Here is a 27,266-nt window from a genome sequence, read left to right on the forward strand (position 1 = left end):
CTTTTCAGTAAACGAAAAAACGGGTAAAAATTACTTTTAATTCAAGTGCCCGTAGACCCACTGTCATGTCATTCTATAGCAGTGGGTCCACGGGGAAAAAGTATTACCCGTAGACCCACCAGTGGGACATAGCGGGGGGACCACGGGTAATACGCCAAATAAGTTATACATTACAATAACACATGGGCTTTCCAACATGAATTTGCCAGCGAATGAAACCGCGCAGGACATCTAATGTACGATATAGGAATATACGATGTTCCATTTCATGTACACGTGTAGCTTTAACTAGGACAATATACATCCTTGAATATCCCACCTCTACAGAGTCGGTGTCTCTCGTTTTAATCATAAAATTTGTGAAATGTGAATGTTATCAAAAAAGAAGAAGCAAATGACTTTAATCTCTGATACCGTTAGGTCTATATGCGAAATACGATCTTAAGCTCACAATAAATCGATTACCATTTATTTTGCATGACAACTTATAAAAGCTCGATTTGTACAATTGACAAAACTAATTTCTATTATTCTTCAGTTATTGATAATGTTGTACAAACAACGTTATTGAAATAATAATGGTTCAATATATCAATATGAAACAATAGCGCTAACCAATAAGTCAACTTTGAATCGAAATTGAAAATTCGTAGAAAAGGGACTCAAAGCCTCACAAATGCTGATTACTTGATATTACTCTGTGATTGGTTTTGGATTGAAAAGTACTAGATTTACATTGTAATGTTGTCTAGCTTTTTTTATTAATCTTTTAGTCTCATTTTCTTTGGATACAGAATGATTAAACATCAGCACAAAATTTCCAGCAGTTTGAATTATTAAGTGATTCTTTTCTTAAGAAATACCTATCAAAGAATATAAAATGATTCTCTTCTTCCTATCCTATATGTTAGTTACCTACCGGCAAGTAATTCTTTAGTTAGATTGTACCATGTAGCCAATAAATATGTGATGAATATAACACGACTTGCTTCAGTGTGGTATTTGGATAGCATCGTCAGGGGATCGGGTCAGGGTAGCGCAAACATTGGACAGATCTGCCTTATGCGGTTTATTTCTCAATGTTTGATTTGCACACGTTGTTTATAGTTGTGTGTATTGGCGTAGTCGTAGTGTGTGATTTTTGAGCATATTGAGGCTTATGCCTTCCTGTACTGTTTTTGTACTAGGGACGATTTCGTGTTTCTAAAATATTTTGATGTGAGAAATTCCTTCAGATCAATTAAGTATGTGCTACAATCTGCTTGTTTTTGTTATAATTAATTCCTTAGGTATGAAATTAGCGATACAGAAATACTTCTTCCTATGAGTAAGATGTCGATGATGAGAGAAGTGTAAATAAAACGGCCGTTTTGATATACATATTTACGTCTTATAACAAAAACTTAATACTTACTTTCGAACGTAGAATCCTGAAATACAATATGAGTATGAGTATACTTCCTGAGTATGTGTTCCCCGACGAGTACAATATGGGGGTCTTCAAGCAAAGAGTGAACGGGTACCTCCTAGGGAAGCGCGCTCCATCATAGGCCACATCTCAGCTTACCATCAGGCGAGATCGTGGTCAAGCGCTTCCCTATCACACAATAAAAAAAAAAATAAAAAAATACGTCACTATATCTCCATTACACGAGGAAGTCGTATTATATACACCTCTATACACTACAAAATCCCAGATAGCCATCCTCGCGCGTCACAAATGGAGTAAAATACAAGATCCACCGTGACACAATCGTATAAGGACTGTACCGTAACGTGACGTGTCTGCTGATGTGGGATTGATAACGGAGTTATCATGGGACCAAACCTCGTACCATGATGTTTTATAGTATTACTAGCTGTGCTCCGCGGTTTTACCCGCAGTGGTCCCGCTACTCCCGGTACCCGCTCCTATTGGTCTTAGCGTGATGATATAACCTATAGCCTTCTTTGATAAATAGACTATCTAACACCGTAATATTTTTTTTAAATCGGACCAGTAGTTCCTGAGATTAGCGCGTTCAAACAAACAAACTCGTCAGCTTTATTATATTAGTATTTATAGTTTTATTTCTAGTGTGAAACAAAAAGCTCTATAGCTCGTCTAGCGTCATCACTTTCCCACACTGGAAATAATACTGCTATAAGATATTGTAGCCCCCCTGTTCCCAGTAACCATTGTGCACTATTGATTTGATTTTCCCGTGAGACCTGCATTATGCATAATTGGCTGATTATTTGCCGTTGTATTGATGAGGTCTATGGTGGGTAAAGTTTTTTATTACAGTTCAAAACAACGTTCTGTTGAAGTTTTTTTTTATTGTTACTGTAAATGAAAATAAATTGTAGATTTTCCTTTGAAGGTGTCGTAAAAACCGGCGCCTATTTAAGTTGTGCTCGAAAGGGACATAATTTATTTATTTGATGAAAAAGCGGTGCTATAATTATTTAGACGTTTTGTTATAGATTTCACTGAATAATTCATACCAAAACTTGAAATTACTATCAACAAGAAGTGTTATACTTTTCCCTCTAGTTACTTTTAAGGCAATGTAACCAGAAACAGCGTGTAACAGGTCCAATATACTATGAAATTGTCTAGTTTTTATTGTTATTGGACAGTTATTAATGGTCGAAATGTCGCTAATCCTAAATTGGAGTGGAAAGTAGGTAATCGACGTAAAAGTTAGTGCTAACAGTTTACGAGCGGTGCGAGATTGCTCTGGGCCGGGACGTTAAATGTTTTGTGAACGCGATGTTTGAGGAGTTTGTTGGGTAATTTTGGGGGGAAATATAAATATATTCATTACTTGCATAAATGATACATATAAGGAAATATAGATGGTTTCTTTGCATAGAAATGCACTAGTTGGAACTGCCTTTCGTCTTTTATTAGGCAAAGGAAAGATTTATCATTCCAGAGTGACTTTCTTGTACGAAAAAGCAAAAGCAATATTTATTGTTTTAAAACAATTAAGCTCTGTTTTAATAAACAGCTTTTGTAGCTTATATTTACAATAATTTTAAAGTGAAAATGACCCTCATATATCGGGTGTAACAGACCTCGCATAAGATTGAATGTGTCATCATCATTAAAAATCTCTGAACATTATCCCTTTGAATACTGGATACGAGTATGAGGACAAAAATATTTCAAAACTTTACTTCTATATCAGGTGAAAAAGTTACATTTTTATAATCCTGATCCTGAATTGAACTGTTTTAATCCTAAGCGGGACTGCGGGAGTACCAATCTGGTACAAAGCACAAAATGCAATTTCATTTTTTTGTATGAAATTCTACGTCTTTAGTTCAGTAAATGTAAAAACTAACAAATTGAGAAACTCTTTTTTTTATAAATCGGTTAAAGACAAAACACAAATAAAATAAAAACGCCATTGCGACGGAGTTTAATCATCAATACATATAATAAAATTCTAGAAAAGTTGTGTCTGTACAATGAAAATATGTAAAAAAAAATTAGCAGGGGTTATTACTAAATCGATCCCAAACCCAAAACTGTTGTTAAAAAAATTTTTGTCTGTTTGTCGGTTTGTCTGTTTGTCTGTATGTTTGAACACGCTAATCTCAGAAACGGCTTATCCGATTTAGATGCGGTTTTCACTAATATATTGTGGTAAGCTTCATTTAACATTTAGTGTTTATTTCATGTCAATCGGTTCATAAATAAAAAAGTTATGACCATTTAAGTAATCACAGCGAACATTTGCTAAGGCATTCTATACATGAATTATGTACTTTATTACGTAAATTATAAGTTATTCCTTGACATGTCCAGATGATCATATCGAAAGTCCCCAAGCGTGGGGGGGGGGGGGGGTGGTTATGCTGAGGGGGTAGTAGGGGGGGTCAAAAGACCTTTATTTAGATTTTTGCTCATAAGTCTAAAACCTGCACAAATATGTAGCATTATGGTTACTTCTAGGTAAATTTTCTATATAAAAGGTCTTTGAAATTATGTCGTAGGTATTATTTTTAACCCCCGACGCAAAAAGAGGGGTGTTATGTCCGCTATGTGTGTATTGCGTGTCTGTTTGTGCCACCGTAGCTCGCTAACGGGTAATACCAATTAGATGCGTTTTTTTGTTACATTAGTTGTTTATTATATTATATAGGGGTAAGTGGGAATGAAAAAAACGAATGTTAGTTGTTAATGTAGGTTGTTAATGTAGGTTATACCCAAGTGATATATCAAATGCAAATAGACGACATGTCAGAAACAATTAGTCAAATTTTATCAAAATCGGTTCATCCATTTATTTGAAATAGGGGTAAAAGTGGGAATAAATAAATGAATTTTATCAAATATACTCAAGTGACGTATCTAATGAAAGACATGACGTGTAAAGTACAATAAGACATATTTTATCAAAATTGGTTCATCCATTTATTGGATAAAAGTGGCAATAAAAGTTGTCAAATATACCTAAGTGGCATATCAAATGAAAGGGCATGACCTGACGTGAGAAGTATAATGAGGCATAGGTATTTAATCAAAATCGGTTCATCCATTTATTATATAGAGGGGTAAAAGTGGGAATGAAAAAAACGAATGTTGTCTGTTATACCCAAGTGATATATCAAATGAAAAAAGATGACCTGTCAGAAACAATTAAGTAGTCCAATGTTATCAAAATCGGTTCATCCATTTATTTGATATAGGGGTAAAAGTGGGAATAAATAAATAAATTTTATCAAATATACTCAAGTGACTTATCTAATGAAAGACATGACGTGTAAAGTACAATAAGACATATTTTATCAAAATTGGTTCATCCATTTATTGGATATAGGTATAAAAGTGGGAATAAAAGTTGTCAAATAATATACCCAAGTGGCCAAGTGGCATATCAAATGAAAGGGCATGACCTGACGTGAGAAGTATGATGAGGCATATTTAATCAAAATCGGTTCATCCATTTATTGATTTATAGCGGTAAAAGTGGGAATGAATAATCGAATGTGGTCAAATAATATAATCAAGCGGCATATCAAATGACGTGTGAATTACATTTAGTTAGGTACCAAACGAAAGGATATGACATGTACATAATATATAGGTATGATTAGACATGGTTTAGATCAAAATCGGTTCTGCCATTTACTAGGGGTGAAAGGGAAAAGTTGAACGTCTGTGAAAGTAGAAGGAATATGGGAGCGGGAGAATAACCACATCCTGGAAATTTTGAACTCTTCTGTACCTAAGTTTTATACCTAGCTCAGTTTAGTAATAAATTTTACTAACAGTTCTTTTGTGTTATTATTTATTTTATTTCTTAACTTTATAATAATGTGTAAGTACTTATAATTTAGTTGTATATGATAGTACGTGTTTCAAGACGTGTTTACTCAATAATTGTGTGTTAAGTAGTAACTACTATGCAGTCACTATTCCACGCGGACGAAGTCGCGGGCACAGCTAGTTGGAAATATAAACCGATTGAATTACTTTTTACCGGTTACATTATACCTTACCGTTCGCGGAAAAGGGCCTGGAGGAATCCTTAGAAATGCTGATTACTTAATTGAATATACCTCTTTGATTGTAACAACAGTAAATACTAAAAACAAGTTTTATTTATTTTTTGTTTTAAATTTCCTTATTTTTGTTTGTTGTTTGTTCAACTGGAATGAATAATTCATTTTTCTATGCTCTTAAAAAACTATTGAGCACAAAAGTTGCTGAACAGTTTCTGATGAAATTTGCTTTGTAAGTATAGATCATACAAGCAATGCGTAACACGTAGGAATGACTTAGACTTTTCCATATCAATTTATGCTCCAACGCAATCCATGTATTCTACTAACTGCCATAAATAATTATTGCATGTATTTAATTTATCGTACACTAGCGGTCCGCCCCGGCTTCGCCCGTGGTACATATTTACGTTTCCTCTACATAAAAACCATCCTCGTACTTCAAGGAATATAAGAGAAAAAGAATTATCGAAATCGGTTCAGCCGTTCTCGAGTTATGCGCTTACCAACACATTTTGCGATTCATTTTTATATATAAGACTAGCGGTCCGCCCCGGCTTCGCCCGTGGTACATGTTTACGTTTTCTCTACATAAGAACCATCCTCGTACTTCAAGGAATATAATAAAAAAAGAATTATCGAAATCGGTTCAGCCGTTCTCGAGTTATGCGCTTACCAACACATTTTGCGATTCATTTTTATATATATAAGATTACACTCAATAAAAAAATCGAAAAGAAAATAAATGAGAATGTTCGCGCACCGGGCGGCAGTGCTTGTTTCCTGTGCCGAGAAATCTCGTTCCTTCCTCCGACATTAAAGTATCGGGAAATATGTATAATTTATATCTTATAATACAGATGAAATTCCGTATTCGAGTAATTTTATGAGGAATTTTATCAAGCCAATAAGAATCGAAACAAAAAGCAGGAAAGCTTCATCGCGTAAAGTTCATTCAAATCACGTATTAAAATTAATAGATGTACGATGTAATTATTGCTAAAATGATGTAATTATTTTTAAAGTTAATCTAACAATACGTTTCAAGCTTAGGTAAACAATTATACGATGTTATCTTTTCCTAAAAATTGCAAATATAAAGGCAACAAATGAGTTGAGATATAAAATCCTAACAGAAAAATAAAACTGCATTTCTCTCACTACAAAGCACATAGTATTATGTGCTCTTTAAGTGTGATTTATAAAGTGTCCTAGGTGTAAATTTAGAACGGGATGGTGCAGTAAAAGGTGCAATCAATCTTGGTGCTAAGACGCTGTGTCAAGAGAATAAACGTTAGTATAAAATTACAAGTATTTCTCAGGATATTCTCTGCATATGATTAAGTAGACTGACTTCGGTGTATGGCTGAGATTTCAACAAAACCTTCAAGGATGAATCCTTCTTTAAGCGATGTACTCACGTATCTGCCTACGTAATTTATGAATTTATCAGACTTAGCAGTTTTGACTCTGGTGGGAATATTATATAAATAAAAATAAATCGTTGAAATTTAGGTATGTACCTATAGTTTTGGAAAGTCTGCATCATATAAGACCATTTATATGTGTTCTTTATTGTCAGGAGAGTTCGTATAAAACTTTAAATTATTTGTTCAGAAAATGTTAATATTTTTTCTTCCTTTTCATTGCAATCTCATCAAAACTTCAAAAAGTTATTACAGATCTCCTTTCGCTTTTTCCTTATTACCTGAGATCCAGTAAATTACCTCCATTAATGATATTAGACTAATGAGATCTTGTCTCCAAAGATTTGGAAGTTCCAATAATTGTCATTATTTTGAAGTAGGTATAGCTATCTTATTTTGTAAACGGAGGAAGTTTTAAAGATGAGTAAAGAAATGCTCTATATCAAATTAAACTGCTTTGGATAACTAAGAAAGTAAATAGGAACAATCTCTGAGCAATTGGGTCTCATGGTCAATGGTCATATTAGTTTAAGAGCTATCGGTAACGTAATAATCTATACTAATATTATAAAGCTGAAGAGTTTGTTTGAACGCGCTAATCTCAGGAACTACTGGTCCGATTTGAAAAATTCTTTCAGTGTTAGATAGCCCATTTGTCGAGGAAGGCTATAGGCTATATTAAGACTAACAGGAGAGAAGCAATGCGGGTAAAACCGCGGAGCACAGTCTAAATAATAAAGATACCAGTTACCGTGGGTTTTGCGAATGAAACGTTTCTTTGAAATCAAAAGTCTTTATCGAAAGCATAAACCATATGTTGTAGTACGTAGGAGTACATATTACGTAATCAGTCCTCTTCAGGCTTTATTCCCACGCAACCTTTAATCTTGTGTATTTGGTTTTGTAATTCGTATGTAATAAGCTGTTCCTATTTTTTGGTAAGGTGGTATAATTTGCGTCGTGCATAAATTATGATGATTCGATCTGCTACACGTACTTTAGTGGATTGTAATTTTCTGAATTGAGGTGGTTTGAGTATGGGTAGAATTATTATCTTATGAAAGCGAGTAATTGTTTTTTATTACGACGATGTGATTATATATTTTTATAGCATCAAATACAATGTGCTCGCATCATAAGTCTGATTTTAAATTTATTTTCGAGAGAATCTTTTTGTGATCTCCTACACAAATCGTTTATATTATTATTTTTTTCGACTATTCCATTGGTCGCCTTCCAGGAAGATTTAAGTTTACTTCTGCACGTTAGTCGCTTTCCAAACACATTAGCTAGTTTCATTCAAGATCTTTTGGATGTCCTTCATTAGCCTCGAGTGTAAATATAGCATTAGAAAGTCCTTACACATGAACCATAAAGTTGGCCAGTGCGTCTATAGGTTCATGATTCATAGCAATCATTACGACTTATAAAGTGAAAATTATTGACCTATTGCAAAACTGCAGTGGCATTCATTTATGGACCTTTATACGCACACGGGATTGCAATTTCATGAATAACGTTAGAGCCAGTGTGTAGTAATGAACTGTCACTTGGCTATTTAACTTGGTTGAGTGTTATTTGTTTTGATAGTTATAAGTTGAGTGTCGTAAGTCGTTGAACCGATTATAATGAGCTGTTTAAATTTAAAAATATAATGTTTGTCTTTTGATATATATGAGTTTGATGGAATGAAAATAAAATATGTTACAATTTTTTAATTATGTAGTATGCTCCAAATTATCCTTATAGGTAAGGTTTTTGATCTCTAAGCATGTTAGGTTCATTAATTAATATCAGGAAAAATACGACTAAAAGCAAAGGGTCTTACCTATGTCTTGTTTTGTTTATCAATTGTGACTGTTATTGTTTACATTAAAAATAATGTCTATCCTAAACTTTGAAGAGATGCAAACCTTTGCGAGCTTTCGAGAGATAGAGACCTCAGACCTCAACTGACCAAGTCAATAAAACCATATCTTGCAAGCGATGATGTATGTCCTTATTTACGTACCTTGAATGAGCGGACCCGTTCTGTGTTCGTTACCTACTGGTTGCCGCACCTCACACAAATCACGACTCGATCACGTTTGAATTTACTTACACCTGGCTTAGGAAATTGATAATGGATAGCATTTTTGCGTCATTTGGTTTTGGTTATACGTGTTAGTTTACTATGCGACTGAAGTTACTATGCGATATGAAGACTTTGGCATGATTGTTTTCGGTGTATTTTTTTGGGGTCTTTTTATTTAGATTAATAGCAACAGCAAATCTATAATGTATTCATTTTAATTATATTATATTGAATAATGATGATGCGGTAAGCAACTGTAGCAGAATACAGCATTTTATCGTAAAAATTGTACGTAAATTTCTGTAGTAAAGTCTGAGGTTCGAACTTTACGAGTGCAAACAAAAAAACAGCGCTCTACATTTTTTTATAGTACGTATTGATTGACTGCTAAAGTGTTACGCGCCGTTTATAGATCGGTCTAGTCAGTAACTTGGTATGCAGAGACCTAGCTGGTTTTGGTCATCGTAGTTTTTATAAAAACTACTAGCAAACATATGGTCTTGTTTATATTAGGATATTAAAGATTGTGATACTTAGTCAGAGGAAATTGTTATAAAGTTTAATGTAAGTATAGTATTGTTCTAAATAAATATTGTTCAGCATTTCGATTCTATGCTATAATAAGAGATCGACCAAATATCAGATATGTCTACATCTGCTTACCAGTTTTTTTCATTCAACGACATTGAAATTAGAAAATTACTAAAAGATACTTGGATTATAAACTGAAGTGACTTAGCAGAAAATACCTTGATAAAATATGGCCCTTCTAGACAACAATACTAGAGGTAATACTTAGCAACATAATAATAAACCGCTTAGTGCTCGAGCGTATAGCAACGAATAATGATTTACTTGTAAAGAACCGATTAGTGAAACAGATGTGAAATGTCTCATACTCAACGATATATTATAACAGAAATCCCTCGTATATACCATAGTAGAGAGTATAGAAGCGTGTGAAATGATTGTTTTCAACTGACTTCAAAAAGGGAGTTCTCAATTCGACTGTATTATTTTTGACTTTGTTACCTCATAACTTTCGACTCGATGCACCGATTTTGACGATTTTTTTTTGTTTTAAAGCTATTGCCTTCCAATTTGTTTTCTTAAAATTTTGTCCAGTTCCATCCAACCATTTTTTGTGAAAAAATAATTATGTAAAATAAAAGAAACCAGAACAACACGGGCACATTTTTAATAAAGCAAAGAATTAACCGACGCGGTGCATGACGAATTCTGAATGTCGGACAGGCTCGATCGCGTCGAGGTCGCAGACAAGCTCCGAGCCTCCGACCTAATGGATTATGATTGAAAAGGGTCACCCTTTGATGTGGATTGATACTTGTTTGTCGGAACATATGGTACCTGTACTAAGGATGTCTTTGGCTGATCTTAAGTGAAAGGTTCAGAACTCGGAATAGTGAAAAGATTGAGGAAAAGGTTTTCTTTTGTAATGTTACAAAGCGTTTTGCAGGATTTCATCTGATTATAATTACTTTAGCTATTTTTGTTTATAATTGAAAATAACATTGCCAGTAGGTAGCAATTTAAAGCTCGTAATAATTAAAAAAAAAATATTGAACAGCGTGTTCTTCATTAAATATTTGCTTATAAAGCAAAATCACCCAAACCACAATAAACTAAAAAGAAAAACGCTAGCCTGCTTCGCTAGATCTTTAAAAAGGTCAAAATACGACATCATGTGATATCTAGCGTACTAGATACGAAGTTTAATTTAAATTTAGTGTTAAATTCTAGTACGTCCTCTTATTTCCTTAGGTTATCAGAAAAAAAAATAGATATCAATTTTTAATCGTTGTGTAAATGAGTAAGTGAAAAGTAAATGATGAAAACTGAAAAAAAGAAAAGGAGGAATTAATTAATAATGACAAGTATACCTGCCTGGAAACTAAAACTTCAAAGCTCTTTTTCTAGTTTCGGTGATTTTAATAAAGATCTCCAACTGAAATCTATAATTAAGTTGCTAAATAATTAATACATTAGTTAGTTCACATCAATCTCCATATAATCTATTAAACTTTGACCTTTCGAACTATGGGACGAATAGGAAAGGTTACATAAATATCATAGTTAGGGAAATTGGGAACCTTTGATATTAATTTGTCTTTGTTTGAAAATTTATTAACCTTTTCATATTGTTTAATTGGATCACAGTATATTCGAGGAATGAGAGAAATTATTTTGGCCGAACACTGATTTTACTCAAGTGTTATTTTTAGGTCATATTATTATAAAACAAACGATTAATTTGCATGTACCCTATCTCAAAGGCTCGATCTACAAAAATAACGTCTACTAAAGCTTTTACTGTACTTTCAAACTGTAACTTAATATATTGTTTCATTTTCAGGTTAGTAGTATCTCAGAATCAGCGAGCACTCCACATAGTGTTCCCACATCACTTCCTAGACTCGCCCGAGTGGTTTGGCGTGTCTACGGATGAATATTTTCAGGTATTCTATTCAAAACTTTTTAATTTTATAAAGTGAAAACTGAGGGGAAGTATATTCTTGTAGGATTATCCTGGGACTAAGTCTTTAATCCTGAACAATCTATGGAAGTGTTTACAGCCAGTCTTACGGGTATAGTAAGAGGATAAAGAGCAGCTTCTATACCATAACCTATATATTGTATTCACGTAATTTTACCTTATGTGGTTAAACAGTTGCTGTGAAATACAAACTTCAGAATCTTTCGGATTGTATAAGTGATGATGATTACAATATCATTGAAATAATGTTTCGTATTGGTTGAGATAATTGTTTATTATCTCAATGAATGGTGCGCGGTGTGTCCCTCAGACACATAAAACTGAAAGAATAGAATAAATTCAATTGCTTTGACGGGATCATGGGTGGCCGAGTTGGTCAGGAATCCGCCCCGGATTGGCGTGTAAGGATGCGGGTTTGAATCCCGCCTCGTGATCGATTTTTTCTATTATTTATAAATTTATATTGTATAAGTAGTTTTATCATGTTCAAAGTGTAAAATTCTCCAATTTGTTTAGCATATTATAACACTATCGTCTGTGTTACCATGCAAGTGCTAAGCAATTCAGAAACAATGTTTTGCCAATATCTTACATAAGAGAAAGTAGACGATCGACCATTAAATGTGTCACCGATACCATTGTGTGCAAATTATACGCTTAATTTGCTTTATCAATGCTGTTATTGTTTCGTGTTACTTAATGAAGTAATACGTTTTCATTATTCTTATAGGATTTAATGGAAAACATTAGGTGGTCGTAGATGGAATGGATTGTTAAAAGAGCTTTTAGGAGCTATTATAGTGACTGTTTATTCTATAGAATTTCTGGAAGAATAATTTTTGATTATTGGCTTTAATTTCTTGAGGGTTCTATAAAAAGATATTCTAACGGTGCACTTAGATCAAACGAGCGAATGCTCATTCTAAGCCCACTTTGTCAAATTCTTTTAGTGTAAACAGGCGTAGAGCATTCTTACCTTGTTCTTAGTGCGTTCGAAAAGATCTACGCAATGTTATAATACTAATCAACACTGAATACAAGTTAACGTTTACACTAAAATATCACGAAAAATGCTATTGCTCTAGCTCTATGTTCGTTTGATGTAAATGCACCGTAAGATTGCAAGTCTGTCTGTTGTGTGGCAGAATGACTACCATCCACTTATAAAACCTATAAATTATCTATACTAATATTATAAAGCTGAAGAGTTTGTTTGTTTGAACGCGCTAATCTCGGGAACTATTGGTCTGATTTGAAAAATTATTTCGGTGTTAGGATAGCTCATTTATCGAGGAAGGCTATAGTCTATATTATATTATCTCGCTAAAACCAACAGCTCTGCGGGTAAAACCGCAGAGCACAACAAGTAAATTATTACTACTAAAGTATATCCCAATATATTTACAGGTATCCATAATGGCGATGGAAGAATCGCGAGTACTAGTATGGCACCGCGACAAGTTAAAGCTGTCGATCATGTCGGACGCTTTCCTGCAAGCGGTGTTCGACCACATCCTCGGCAGGGACGTTGTGCACAAGTTGATGCAGGTTTGTGATTGTTTTTGTGTGTATGTCCTAGTGGATATTGGAAATGGGTGGTCCGTTTTCGTGGAACTTTTGTAGTAATGCTTTTTTAAATCTTTATTGTAGTAATACTGTAGTGGATATTAGATACTGTAACAGTGTACGTGTCACAATAAATTACTGTTTAAAGTGTTGAAGATTCCACATCTACTTTCTTTCTTCTTTTTCAGGAACTTTCATTTGAAAATAGTTAATGTAGATTGTAAAAAAGTTTAGCGTGGGTATTTATTGATACAAAAGAAAATTCAATCAAGCAATTATTCAAAATACAATATGTAATTAGATCAAAGTCAGTCCATCCGTTTAGAGACTACAATGCCTTACAGATAATTTGTACGGTTATGACATAGTTATTTATTTTATGGGTAAAATTACGCTACTTCTAAAACTGCCTTTATTACCAAAATTGGCTGTAAAACGAACAAAGACGTGCAAATAAAATCCACCTTGTAGAAAATAAATCGCATGAGTGGGCAATAAATTTAGTAAATGTAGTACAAAGTTGTAACCTACTTCTCTCCGGGGCTGTGTTAAGGTCGCTTATTGATGTTTTGTTAAACGGTAATAGCTTGTCACGGATTGTAGAGAATAGGTATAATATCATGTAATTGTTAGGGAAATACAGGATTTTTAATAGGTACTTGTTTGTTATAATCTGTGTAATATTGTAACTTATACAACTGGTAGATTTGTGTTACAGTGCTTGTAAATGAACTCTACCGAAAAGTTTTTACCGATTTTTCATTCTTTTGTGTTTAATCGGTAGAACTTGGAATAGATCGTTATTTACAAACAATCCAATACAATATAAGGGTGCCATACATTGTTATAAATCTTCCATTATGTTTTTTTGATCTTCCACATTGTTGTTTTTCCTACTTCGTGTCTGTCATACGATAATTTTCCGGGATTAAAAGTATCTTACCCTATTTCTTCCTTTGACTTCTATGCAAATTCAATTAAAAATGATGCAATCCTTCAAGAGATTAGCCTGGACAAATCTCAATATTAAATATTTTTTTTCATTTCTATTCATATTTTTATCATAAAAATCCGCAGGTGAGCGAAACGATGGCGGTCAGCAACGGTCACCTACCAAACAGTTATGAGGAAGGCGAAGACAAGCCGATGTTGATTGTTAAGAAGAGCGGCGATGGACCCGGTATCACGGCATTGTTGAATCGACAGTTGCAAGGTGAGATGGGAGGAAAAAATCACAAAAAATTACAAAAAAAAAAAGTTTGAGAAATTAGAGGAGAGAGTTATGGGAAATTAGATCTAAGAATACTATTCTTTAAAAAAAATAACAAATTAGAATAGAGAAAGATATAAATTGAGTCTGAATGCGATGAATATGGTTTTGTGGTTGAATTTTAAATATAATTTAGAAAAACTCGCATCTGTTTCACTGATCGACTTTAAAAAGTAGGTGGTTAGCCTTCTTGGTCCTTTAAAATTTAGTTTTTGTTAGCTCCTTTTTGTATCAAGGAGGTAATAATAAAAGAAATATATGAAATTAATACCAGCAGTTGTAGTTATTGTACTCCTTACCTTCAAACATACAAACTGTTTTATTTTTCTGTATATTATTTTTCTTTTAGAAAGAGCTTTCGTAATGCTATTCATGTTGTATTTGATCGTAAAAGCTATGTAGTGTATGTGAAGATTGATATTAAAGCTAAATTTATACTCGTTTGAAATAAATGAACATTGAAAAACATTATTTTATACAACATATTTCGTTTATGAATTTAGCTTTATTTCATTACCCTCGTGGAGTTATTATGAGCTTGTAATTTTTTTTTAATCCATTGTGTAGTAAGATAATGCGATTACTGACTATAAAATAGTTATTAATTTTTAAATTTAGGCATTTTTATTTTGATGAAATGACATCAAGTTAATTGCAGTATCCAAATTTTAAAAACATTGAAATAGTGTTTAAATATTAATTAAATATTTTCCGCATCTTACACATTACCGTACAAATTCATTAAATAAGATATCGCATGGCAATGTATACCTTAAGCTAGTTAAATAAGGTCCATATTACTGTGCAGGCGAACACGCGCCATTACTCTGCGCGCCCCCAACGCAAGAATGCTGAACTACGAACCCTACCATTTTGTCCTTTTACCTTTTATCCTTTCATCCTTAAAATAGTGCAATTGCTTTAACAAATTATCTATGAATAAAAAAACAAATGTACATTCTGTACGTAAAAAAACAAGTGTCAAATTATTTGACATGCGATTAATTGCCAGTAACAAAAAATGTTTATGAACGTTGAAACAATTGTACTATTTGATTGCTTCTAAATCACAAGTATATAAAGTTATTCACATTGAAACAAAATTTTATATCCGGCTTTTATATTAAAAAAATATCAATATTCCCAATCCGTCCTTTGATATCCAAATTAACGAATTTATTTTTTATATTGGTATTGCTCAATTATTATGTGATTGGTGTGTAATTAATATGGCTTTATATGTGTACTTGGTTTTTATTTTTATAACGAAACGCACATTTATGTACCTATATTATAATTATTATAATATAATTAACAATGACATATACATTTTATATTTAGTTTAGGTTAAGTTTATGAAGTACAATATACACGTAAGTAGTTTGAGTATTAACGCACAGTATCATTAATATTATCGATATTAATATAAGTAAATAAGTAGGTGATATTGACGAAGCTTAATGATTTTTTATAAGAAATTTAAGAACAAATTACATCTAGTATTAAATATTCAGCAAATTATAACAATTTGATACGAGAAAAGTATTATTTAGTTTCGTCAATTGACATAAACATATTTAAGTGTTGCATGCTATGAAAATATTTTTTTGTATCTGTATGCTTCTTATAATGTGAATGAAGGTGATTCCATAAATTCTTCGATAATATTACGATATTTTTGATGTTATCTTTACGGTACTTCAATATTTTCATATTTGTTCACACTAAATATAAACTATATATATTATTATAGTATGTATTTGGGTCGAGATAACACGCTTGGCTGTCATTGTTGTCTATCGTAGTTCATGTCGTGATGCACAGATGTCGCTTTTATCAAACATTAAAAATGTGTTACCATATTTCAACTTGCTTTTCGCGATTAGTGTTACTATAAAAGAAAAAAAAAGTGATTTAATGACTCGTCAAGTTGAGTGTATCTTGACCTATCACAACAATGCTTTAATATGATCCTGTTACCTTGAATATATTTAAATATAATAACAATTGTATTATCCCTCGTGTCTCCTTTCCGTTGTAATCCTATGCATGTTTGGAAGACTCGAGTTATTCAGGTAATGCTTATTATTTTATTATTTTTTTTCCAAATTTAAGTTTCTTCTTTCTTCAAAATTAATCAACAGGTTTTGTACGAAATTTATTACGAAAAGCAAGTTGAAAATCATCAAATCATGTGCCCTTTATCAAGAGCTACTCATTGTCATTCATATAATATGTATCGCTCTATATTTTACATATATTTGTTTAATGTTCATTTAATTACCATTTAAATATGATAATTAGTACCATTAAAATTGTCTCAAAACATAATTGTTCTGCAATATTAAAACAAAACACGTGACTACAACAAATACAAAAATATATGAAGTAGAAAGTATTCTGTAAATAATCGTAATTTTAAACGTATTTTATAATTTTCCAGCGACCGATCCGAACGCATGGCGCCTGGGCAGAATCGAAGAGACAGACCACGAGACGCCGGTCTGAGGCCACGCATTGCACCTGGCGGTCCGACCGCGGAGACGCGATTACCGTTAGGGCAAGTCTGCACATGGCGGCCACAGACTATACACGGACTTTATCGCGTCTGTGGACGCCGCTTTGTTCCTACGTTGACAGTGACAGATGACAGCTGACAGATTCGTTGTGGTCATAGATAACAACATGGATTGGTTGTGTCATTGTGTGTGAAAAAGTCTACTACCATAAACATTCGGCAGCGGAGTTCGCTTCGAGGGAGAATTTGTGTAAAAAAGTTTAAAGGGCTGTCCCGGTTAAAGAAATAAAAAAGACTCGAAGCGATTTCACCGCCTTTTGTTTGGCAGCTAGCATAAGGTTACTAGTTTTGAATGGTTTTGCGTAAGATAAAATATTTCGACGACGTACATTAGATTTTAAATGGCTTTAATATCGTTGCGTTGACGCTTCGCTTTATCGTATATGTTTTTTTGTTATTTGAAGAATGATTTTGGTTGAACTTGTGATTGATTGGATCTCTCTAGTTGTATTGGACGTTTATTTTCTTATAATAATATTATACGACCGTGTCGCGGAGATATTTTATTATATTGGATAGATTACAAGCTTATTTTGTACGTGGGAGGCAATATTTTTGGGTTTCTTTACATATTTATAAGCTTCGCGATACAAGAAGTCTATGTATAAATTGACATAAACGATAAATATTATTTTGTGTACACATTTATGTAGATAGAGAGAACTAGGAAACGTAGTTATTGGACTGACGTACTTTTTCAAGGCGGAGTTAAATATTGTATATAATAAGTGTCTATGTACAAAATTAGTTTCGAATAACGTAAATGTCGTTGCTAGTGAAATAGTTAATGAACAAAATTGAAGTACTATTGAATTGACTTGGAATAAAAAGGGGTGGTAATGGATGCGTTAACAAGGGTTGCCAATTTTCTTAATGTGTACATCTTAATAATATAGCATTAATCTGTTAAAGATAATTCTTAATTAAATGCGGAGATGAAATTCACTCATAACTTAATATGTAGTTCAATTGTGGAAAGACAACAACCATCCTGGCCTATTATTATTTACAATATCAATGACAAATATGACCTCTTAGTACCTACTGTTCAAATGAGTGTTCTATGGTTAATACTAAAACGTCATATTTATAACGTTACAAAAAGTTTGGCAACCCTGGGATTGACAAAAGTGAAGTGGGTATCAACTTTGTCATTTGTTATGAAAATAATTATTTAAATCTACTTCCTGCTCATATAACCTACTCTTCACTTAAAAATAAGAGGTGTATCATAGTTTCAGTCATCTATATGTTTATTGTTCCTTTAAAAATATTTTAGTTTAAAATATTACATTCTTCACTCAAGTCAGACGCCCACTATGCATCTCTTATCACAAAAAATTAACATTATCAAAAATCTTACGCACAAGATCTTTCTCGATTACTTCTAAACTCATGTAAACCAACAATAATTGTTTTGAAAATTGGTCTCCCGAATAGCAATTAACGAAAATGAACTTACATAAGTGCCCATTGAATGCAATAAGTGAATATTATAACTACTAATGTTGACTGTGTTAGATAAATAATTTGACATTCCAAATTTTTTTATAGCTTGAAATTGCAAATGAAAACGTGAATTGATTTAGAAATTATTTTAGAAGTGAACGTGTTAATTTTTACTTTATTATATTGCGCCAAAAGTATTGTTCAATAACATATTGAAACATGCGCAAGTTAGTGTATGATCAAATGTCATTTTTTACGCGCGCTCATTCCAATTTCCAAGTACAAGTATTGCCATAATAATCTATGAACGTATCTTATTTTTTTATTTTAGTTTTTTATGCCAATGGGACTTGGGAGGTATTAAAATTGCATTTTTAAATCAATTCACTGTTAAGTAATTACTATTAATAATATAGATTATCATAAATGCACTGCCATTGCTAATGTATGTGATTTGTTAAATGCCGAAGTGTGTAATATTGGATCTCAATGGATGACGAAATTTGATAGATTACTTGGAGATTATGTTTCGCTTGATGTTCTCTATACTATATTTTTTCGAATACACGCATAAAAATGCTTGAAATAAGGCCCGTTATATCGTGGTGAACATCCAGCCAAACCTAGCCTACATGTAATGATTCGATAAGAAATTACAATTATTTTAATGCACAAAGATCAACAAATAATGGATGACTGTACAAAAAAGGAATGAAAATATTATGTTTTTTTCTGAATTGCATACCAAATTGCTCAATAATAAGTGTTGACATTAACAAAAGGTACGATTTTTCTGCTCTAGTTATCACGTTGCATAATGAAAATGTCTCTTAACTTCAGAGACTCGGAAAGGTTGTTTATTGTTTGTTGGACAGAATAAATACAATTAATTATTCTTCATAGAGATGAAGAATAATTAATTGTATTTATTCTGTCCTCAGCATTAACATTTATCGTGTTTTTTAATTATTAATTCAAAATGACCATTTTTCTGTTAGGATAATTATATATTATTTACTTAGTTAAAGCATTATTTTTCATGAAATAAATCTACTGATTTACAGATTAATAAAATGACAATTATATTTGTTACAACATTATTTCTTGGTTTGAAAAATAAAATGTGCATTAAAATAATGTAAATTTCTTACATGACTATAACTGTTGTACAAAATAAAGGTTATCAAAGTAAAACTTTTAACTTTGATATTACACCTTTAGAATGCCTTAATGATATGCCATGTGTGATATATGTAAATTATGTGTGGGTGATCACTTGAATCATTGTAGTACATGTTAATGAGATAGAAAATAAAATACCTTATGAATTGTGTACATATTGTTTTATTTACCCATTTTTGCTTTTAAAAAATATGGAATAACAAATGTGTAGAATTAAATTGATCTGCAAATGATTTGATAATAATTATTAGACACATTAGTTTATTTGTACAGATGGCAACAATTAGATTAGGTTTTGCTTGAGCGACTATGGCTGCAACACAACAATAACCATACAAGTTAAAAATTAATTATTATTAAATGCCTATGTTATTTCCTTAAATTCAAAAACTATTTTGATATACTTAGAATTTCAGAAACATACCTTTGTCATACATCACTCGTATGTGTGGTAAAAGTAGATAAGATATCAAACAATATGCTAATTAATTATGCCAATTAAAATAAAAATGAAACAAGAATTTTAATTGTGGCTTTTTTATGAATGTTTTATTTAAATTGCATTTTCAAAGGATACGAAACTAGTCAAAACAGCACTACTCTTTAAAAAAAATCCCAATCAATGCTTAATTAATTTTTATTTGTCCTTAACTTAGTAAAAGCCTTCCTAGTCTATAACATAGGTTTTATCTGAATAATTTTTCTTATATTGCTTGTTGCATCACATTTCATTGCTGATCTTTGACACAAGATTAAAAATAATTTTAATTTCTGGGTTCTTAAACAAACATTTTATATTTGTTTTCCTTATAAAAATAGCTATAGCTTTAACCTGTAGGGTAACTACTTTAGTTATGTATTACGGTAAGTTTTTAGCTACAGGGTACAATAATCTCATCACTCATGTAACAATAAAAATAGTCTGACAGTAATTGTAAAATTATATATTAAATTTTCTGACACTAACAGCCCAATAAGTAATAAATTATAAATATAAATATTATACTAAGCGAATATCCCTCACAACTCATTTTAAAATAAATAAATGCATTCAAAATATATCTTATTAAAGTTATCACGAATCGTCAAATGTCATGCGTCCCACACCATGACTCTTTATGTACCTTCTATATTGCTTATATTTATTATTTTCTGCTAATGCTTTCTTAGTTTCTAAATCTTTAATTTCTTTCCAAATGACAAAGTTCTCTTTTATCCATAGTTCCTCATCAAGGAATGATTGTTTTTCATCATCTTCTAAAGCATCAAATTGAAGCTGACCAAGCTGCATATTTTTTCTAATTAAATATAGTTTCTCTTCATCGCCATATGGCTTTTTTAAAATTGTGAAATTCCATAACCATCTTAAATACCAGTAAATATAATAAGACACTGTATATGGCAATAATATTAACTGTATCCATAATATATCTTTAATCTCTGGTTTTGCATATGCACCTTTAATATCCATATTTTCTTCTATAACTCTTCTGACTATCCTGTCTTGTTCCTCTTTTTGTTCTGCTTTACTTTTCTTATTTCTGCCTTTGCCCTGAGAATCTTTGATTTCTGTCTTGGCCATATCCATAGCTCTGTTTCTATACTTAGGTACAGTCATGAAGTATTTGATGGCTGTATCATATTTAGACCAAGCGCTATAGTACTGTATTACAGATATGATTGTGATAGTAACTGCGAGGACAATTCTTACGTCGACTTTAGGTGCCATCCGCCGCCTGTAATATCTGTAGTAGTGAGCATAGTATTCTTGTGGATTGTCCAACATGTAGTCGTAGTCAGATCGAGCTTCATCGTCTCGTAAGATCTCATAAGCAGTCGCGATTTGCTTGAATTTTTCTTCGGCTTCTTTTTTCGCTTCCTCGCCTCGATGCAAGTCCGGATGGACCTTTCGGGCCAATTGTCTATAGCTCTTACCGATTTCATTCTTGGTTGCCTCTCTTGTTACGCCTAAAACTTCGTAGCAATTTTCTTTACCGCAGTAAATACCTTCAAGTAGATGATCGTGACCGAACGAGACAGTTAAGTGACATATTATAAACACAAGAATAAAACGTTTATTATAACACAACATTGTTATCTTTTTACATGAACTTTGCTTTGAAAATATAAAAAAACTAAGTCAATGTGTTAAAAATTAATAAAAATAAAACGAAAATCGAATCGAAATTCGAAACTATGCACCGCAAGCACAGCTAGCTCATGTCAATTTGAACTTTGATAAAATAATGTCAACGTCACATCGACGTCAGCTAATTTTTCTTGAGTTCTAAAATGTGTACCTACTCCCACGAGAATCTTGCAAAACTGTTGCGTTATAAGTTTCTTCAAACGTTAAAAAACGTAAAAATGTTATATAGTGAAAATAACTGAGAATGGTTTCATAATACAATATTGAGGTATTATTATACGTATAGTCACAATCCGTGTTTTCCAATTACAGCACTAGAGCGCATTATGCGGCATAATGCTTAACGTTGAATGTTCCAACTACAGCAACGCTTCGCACAATCGAGCACTCATAAAAAGTAATGCGCGTGAATTGATGCGTGCAATCGATTTATCGTTAGTAATTATTAATTGTTGGAAAAAATTTTAAAGCTTTCGTTTCATTGTAGTTTTTTCGAAATAATCAAAGTTAATTCAAATTGTGTTAAAAAAAAATATATAAGTATGGATGAAGGTTTGAAAAAAATGTTAATGAAATAATCAAAGTCCAAATTATGTACTTAAAATAACCGTAAATATTTTTCAACCAATTATTATGTATACCACTTTATTTACACATTAATGCTCGGAGCAATTAACTAGCCTGGAGAAGTAACAATTAATTGAACGTTTCTTATATAGTGGCTCTCTTTTATTCAATACCCTTATTAATGCGATAGAAAGAGACAACACACTATTATCTGCTTGGCATTCAAATCCACATGTAGCCACTTTTTGTTCTAAAAAGGTAGTGCTTGACACTTTATCGAATACTAAAATATCGATAAATAAAAAAATTAAGATATAAAATTGCTTTAAGATAATTTAAGATTCGTTTAATTTTGAATTATGGATAGGTAATTCCAAATTTTAAGATTCTTTTAATTTGGAATTATTCATTTACGATGCGTATTGACTGCCTTGCATTGTATGGTAGTGGTATTTATAAAAAATATTATTAGGTATTTCGGTTTAGGTTGTTTTTATGGTTTCGTAAAAAGGTACGTATTTTTTCCTGTTTTCATAGATTCATTCATAGAATTATACCTACGGAACCCTTCGTGCGCGAATCTGACTTCCACTTGGTTGATCTTTTTACAAATCAATAGTCGTATCCTACTAATAATTTGGAAAATCCAAAAGTGCACGCCTCATAATTTTTTTTTAATAAATATTTATTAATTATTATTTTTGTTTATTTAATAACAATTAAACCACATCGAATCAGACCCTGAAAAATGAAAGGGTTCTATTCCTGAGCATACTCAAGCGTAAGAGAAAAAAAAAGACTCGATTAGTAAAGTATTTCGGTCGCTATCGTGTTAACAAGAAAAAGGATCCGCACATACAGACACACGGACGTCCAAGACAGAACTTTTTTAAACTGTTTTTTAACTAGTTTAAATAACAAAAATGACATCAAAAATATCATGAACGTTAAAAATAGTGTTTTTTCTTAATATGTGTGTGTATGTATTATCTTACAAGTGCAATGTATGATACATAAAGACATTTTAAGTTTGAAAAATCAGATGTTTTGCGCGAAGTGACAGTAGTACCCACCTCAACGCTTCGCTTAAGAGGCGTGCAATATTATAAAAGCAAAAATATATAAGAACTAGAGGTCCGCCCCGGCTTCGCCCGTGGTACATATTTCGCAATAAAAGGTAGCCTATGTCCTTTCTCGGGTATCAAAATATCTCCATACCAAATTTCATGCAAATTGGTTCAGTAGTTTAGGCGTGATTGAGTAACAGACAGACAGACAGAGTTACTTTCGCATTTATAATATTAGTATGGATGGACATTTGATACTCTTTCACGTAAAAACTACTGAATGAGTTTTTATGGAACTTTACAATTATATAGTTTAAACATCAGAATAACATATAGGCTACAATTTACCGTGGGAAAATAACTCATTCCCACAGGAAAAAATTGGTAAAAGTTAAAAATAAATTGCTTCAAATAAAACAAATAAACATTTATTTTTTTAACAACATTTTATTTCGACACTTAATTACCAAATTACAATATTTATTATTTAAAATAGATGCCACCTTAAACTTGTCGCACAGCATCTCTACAAAGCACTTTACTTTTCTTCCCGTCTGATTAGAAATGATTTGAACAAGGCCGCGAATGTTTTGAAGGCTTCCAATTTTCCCTGTGCTATAGCTTTAACCCAAACATCTTTTAATTGTTCTCAAGCCAGAAACCTGCAAATAACAATAAAATCCATACTTAAATAACTTTTTTCTCCTAACCTATTTGATTTAAAGCAGTCATTGTCAAAGTACCTTAGCAAAGTACGTATATTTGAATATTTCGTTTCTATTAAAGTATCGATAATTGCACAACACTATGGAAGTAATATTTTGCATTTTCTCTCAAAAATAAGCTAATTATGATTTCATTTAAATGATCAAGGGTAGATAAAACATAGATGATTTAGAAAATAACGCAAATTCACTGATTTATAATACAATTAGCCAAAAATTGATCAAAATCACTAACCTGTGAAATGACAAATTTCTATTTTCGTCCGATTTCACATTACTACGGATTTTACAGCCGTAAGCAACACAAGCCATGTTATCTTTAGTTAATTGTCTTTTCATAAAATAACAAATTAAACTAAAACACTAGTTTTTCACTTCAAACAAAATAATTAAAATAACCAAGCGATGATCACCAGACTGGTGATCAAAACAAATTGAAATGGGCCATGTCATTTCAAACTGTCGAACTGACATATATCTGTTCTCTTTTTTCGCATGACATTTTGCCATAAGCCAAAAAAGCCAAACTAGTGCTTTATTGTTCAATTAATTGTTACTTCTCCAGGCTTGATAATTGCTCCGAGCATTAATGAGGTTATTGCTAACTCTATGAATATTTTTTTTTTCAACACTGAACCACAGAATAATAAACGCTACAGAACGGACACTCAGAGCGTTTTCACATTATCCGATCCGATATCGGATATCGGAAGCCGATAGCCGATATCCGATATCGGAGGGAAGTAAAATGTACGTAGACAGAGAAACCAATAGACAAATTGATAGTTTATGTCGCATTCACACAAGAAAAAGAGCAACTTATGCCGGTGTTGTGTAAAGAAATGAGAGAGAACGATAAAATTTTTTGTTTCACCCAGCGTGCCACTTTTTTCAAGAAAAGAAACCTACTTTGCTAAACAAAGTTTGACAGCTAACTATCGTCTTCCCTAAAAATATAGTTTTTACATGTTCTAAGTTACGTAATTCATGGTATGTTTGGTTTTTAATGATTTAGACTTACTGTTAATACCTTATAAAATAATACCATGGTGCGGTGTAGCGTTAAAGGGTGTTAAAGTGATAGTGGAACGAAAATGCCTGGATTGTCTTTTCACTCGTAAGTATACAACTCTTTATCAGTTTATAGGCCTTCATGATATTTCAGCGTGTTAATATATTGTGTATCACGTGCTGTTGACTTGAATACATTGTTTAAAAACCACAAAAATAACAATTATAAATTTTAACCTAAAAAATTTTGTGCTGCCAACTTTTCTACAAATTGTTACCCACTATTATGGGAAATAATAATATATATTCTGCAGTGTGTATTTAATTAAATATCTGAAATATTCAATGGCTTGTTCCAGTTTTCCTGAACCGGATAATTTACGACAAATTTGGATTGTAGCTACAGGATGAACAGATTGGAAACCAAAACCGAAGGTTAGAAAGTATTACGGCAATCACCACCACCGCGACGCTGCCCCGCCGAAGACAATGGACACTCTTGGTTCCAACTTCCAACATTGAACCGGAGGGACGTAGTTAATTAAGTTAGAGATAATTTAAATGTAATTTTTTTATTACAATAAATTATTATTAAGTAAATTTCGTTTTTTTTGCGCGTTCGCGGGTCGGTCAATATAATTAACGTGTGTATCTGTTAATACTTACGAAAATAAACATTCTTTTATTTTTTTTATTTTATTTTATAAAAAATAATGAACAATCGAGTTTTCATCTACATTATCATTACATACACATTTTTATATGGGATTATGATAATGATATATATTATACATACTAGTGGTCCACCCCGGCTTCGCCCGTGGTACATATTTCGCAATAAAAGGTAGCCTATGTCCTTTCTCAGGTATCAAAATATCTACATACCAAATTTCATGCAAATTGTTTTAGTAGTTTAGGCGTGATTGAGTAACAGACAGACAGACAGAGTCACTTTCGCATTTATAATATTATATAGTATGGATTATATAATATATAGGTATGTGTATATACATAATATGTATTACCCATCTAAAAGTAATATATGTTTATTATATACTAGCTGCGCTCCGAAAACCATACATACATATGTACATACATAATTACAAACATTTTCTCTTTATACTATTAGTATAAACATGTAAGTATGTAATGTGGATATCTCATTATTATCCACTTATGTTATGTGAATAATGATATTGAGAGATTTGTATCTTACAAATTGCGGGGTAAATTTTCCCTCACATGGTAACCCTAAATATTGTGACGTATTCTTTTTTATCTCTTTCTGCGACACGCATTGCCGGTGTCTATTGGATTATCTGTCTACGAAAATGTATGAAATATGTGCCTGTCTTTCACATTGTCCGGTCCGATATCGGATATCGGAGCCGACACCGATATTCCCAGTGGCTATCGGACGATAATGTTCAGTGTTGCCAACTCAATTTTCGAAAAGGCAGTATACCAACAGCAAAAAAGCACTAGTTTGTGTATTTTCAGTCTTATAGGGCGCTCAATCTTTAAAAAAATTCTTTGCTTTTAACCTAAAACCCTTTCTATTAAAAGAAACCTTTTTTTATTAAGAAAACACACATTTAAGTATTTATAGGCATTTTAAATACTATTTATACGGCAGGTATTTTTGCATTCTTAAATTCAAATATCTATCTTCGAAAACATTAGTGTCTATCATCTTTATTTTATCTCATTCTGCCTCGCTCCTCCTCCTACTCGGATGTTGGTTGTGCTGTTTATTGTATTGTTGTCATTGAGTGCTTTGTTTTTAACCGACTTCAAAAAAAGGAGGAGATTTCACACTGATTTTATTTTTATTTTGAATTTACAACAAAGAATACAAAGTTTGAAAACTCTTAATTCTAAAATAATTGTTTATGACAATAAAATAATTTATGTATCTTTACTTACAGGAAATTACAACAATCATATTACAAATATATTTGAAGGAGTGACAATATTATTTTAGGATATTACAGTGTAATAAGAAAAAGAAAAGAAAATGTGAACAAAGATTGTATCACTTAATAAATTTATCATAGGTACTACATGAACTTTTATAAATGTATGTAGTGAAAAAATGACTAAATGACTAGTACGTCTTGCTAAAAATACATTTAATAGATTTTGAAAGGTATGTATTACCATCTTAGATCATTAAGTAATGGATAA

The 27,266-nt window shown here is 32.0% G+C and overlaps 2 protein-coding genes and 1 long non-coding RNA gene across 4 annotated transcripts in view; 2 read left to right on the forward strand and 1 right to left on the reverse strand.

The window, feature by feature from the left end:
- bves (popeye domain cAMP effector bves) overlaps positions 1–19,713 on the forward strand; it is a 45,254-nt gene extending 25,541 nt beyond the window's left edge. The window contains exons 3-7 of one of the 2 annotated variants that reach the window (XR_016457490.1): positions 11,375–11,477; positions 12,923–13,063; positions 14,159–14,294; positions 15,160–16,426; positions 16,795–19,713. Coding sequence is in view for 1 of the 2 variants with exons in the window: in XM_090109656.1 (XP_089965782.1) it covers positions 11,375–11,477; positions 12,923–13,063; positions 14,159–14,294; positions 16,795–16,859 (445 nt within the window). In the remaining variant the exon portion in view is untranslated. The remainder of the gene's footprint in view (positions 1–11,374; positions 11,478–12,922; positions 13,064–14,158; positions 14,295–15,159; positions 16,427–16,794) is intronic. The other variant, XM_090109656.1, reaches the window with a different exon arrangement.
- Positions 19,714–19,737: 24 nt separating this feature from the next.
- LOC149902701 (dnaJ homolog subfamily C member 25 homolog) lies at positions 19,738–21,766 on the reverse strand. The gene has a single exon (XM_090109658.1). The coding sequence runs from the start codon at positions 21,650–21,652 to the stop codon at positions 20,636–20,638; it is 1,017 nt and encodes a 338-aa protein (XP_089965784.1). The 5' UTR covers positions 21,653–21,766; the 3' UTR covers positions 19,738–20,635.
- A 3,044-nt stretch (positions 21,767–24,810) lies between these two features.
- On the forward strand, positions 24,811–25,679 carry LOC149902702 (uncharacterized). The gene is made up of 2 exons (XR_016457462.1): positions 24,811–25,185; positions 25,439–25,679. It is a non-coding gene; the product is annotated as an uncharacterized LOC149902702 (long non-coding RNA).
- Positions 25,680–27,266: the final 1,587 nt, after the last annotated feature.

The sequence above is a fragment of the Colias eurytheme genome, chromosome 14 (assembly GCF_061535395.1).
Source record: "Colias eurytheme isolate Ceu_HAF_F1 chromosome 14, ilColEury1 Martin Lab GWU primary, whole genome shotgun sequence".
Taxonomy (NCBI): Eukaryota; Metazoa; Arthropoda; class Insecta; order Lepidoptera; family Pieridae; genus Colias; species Colias eurytheme.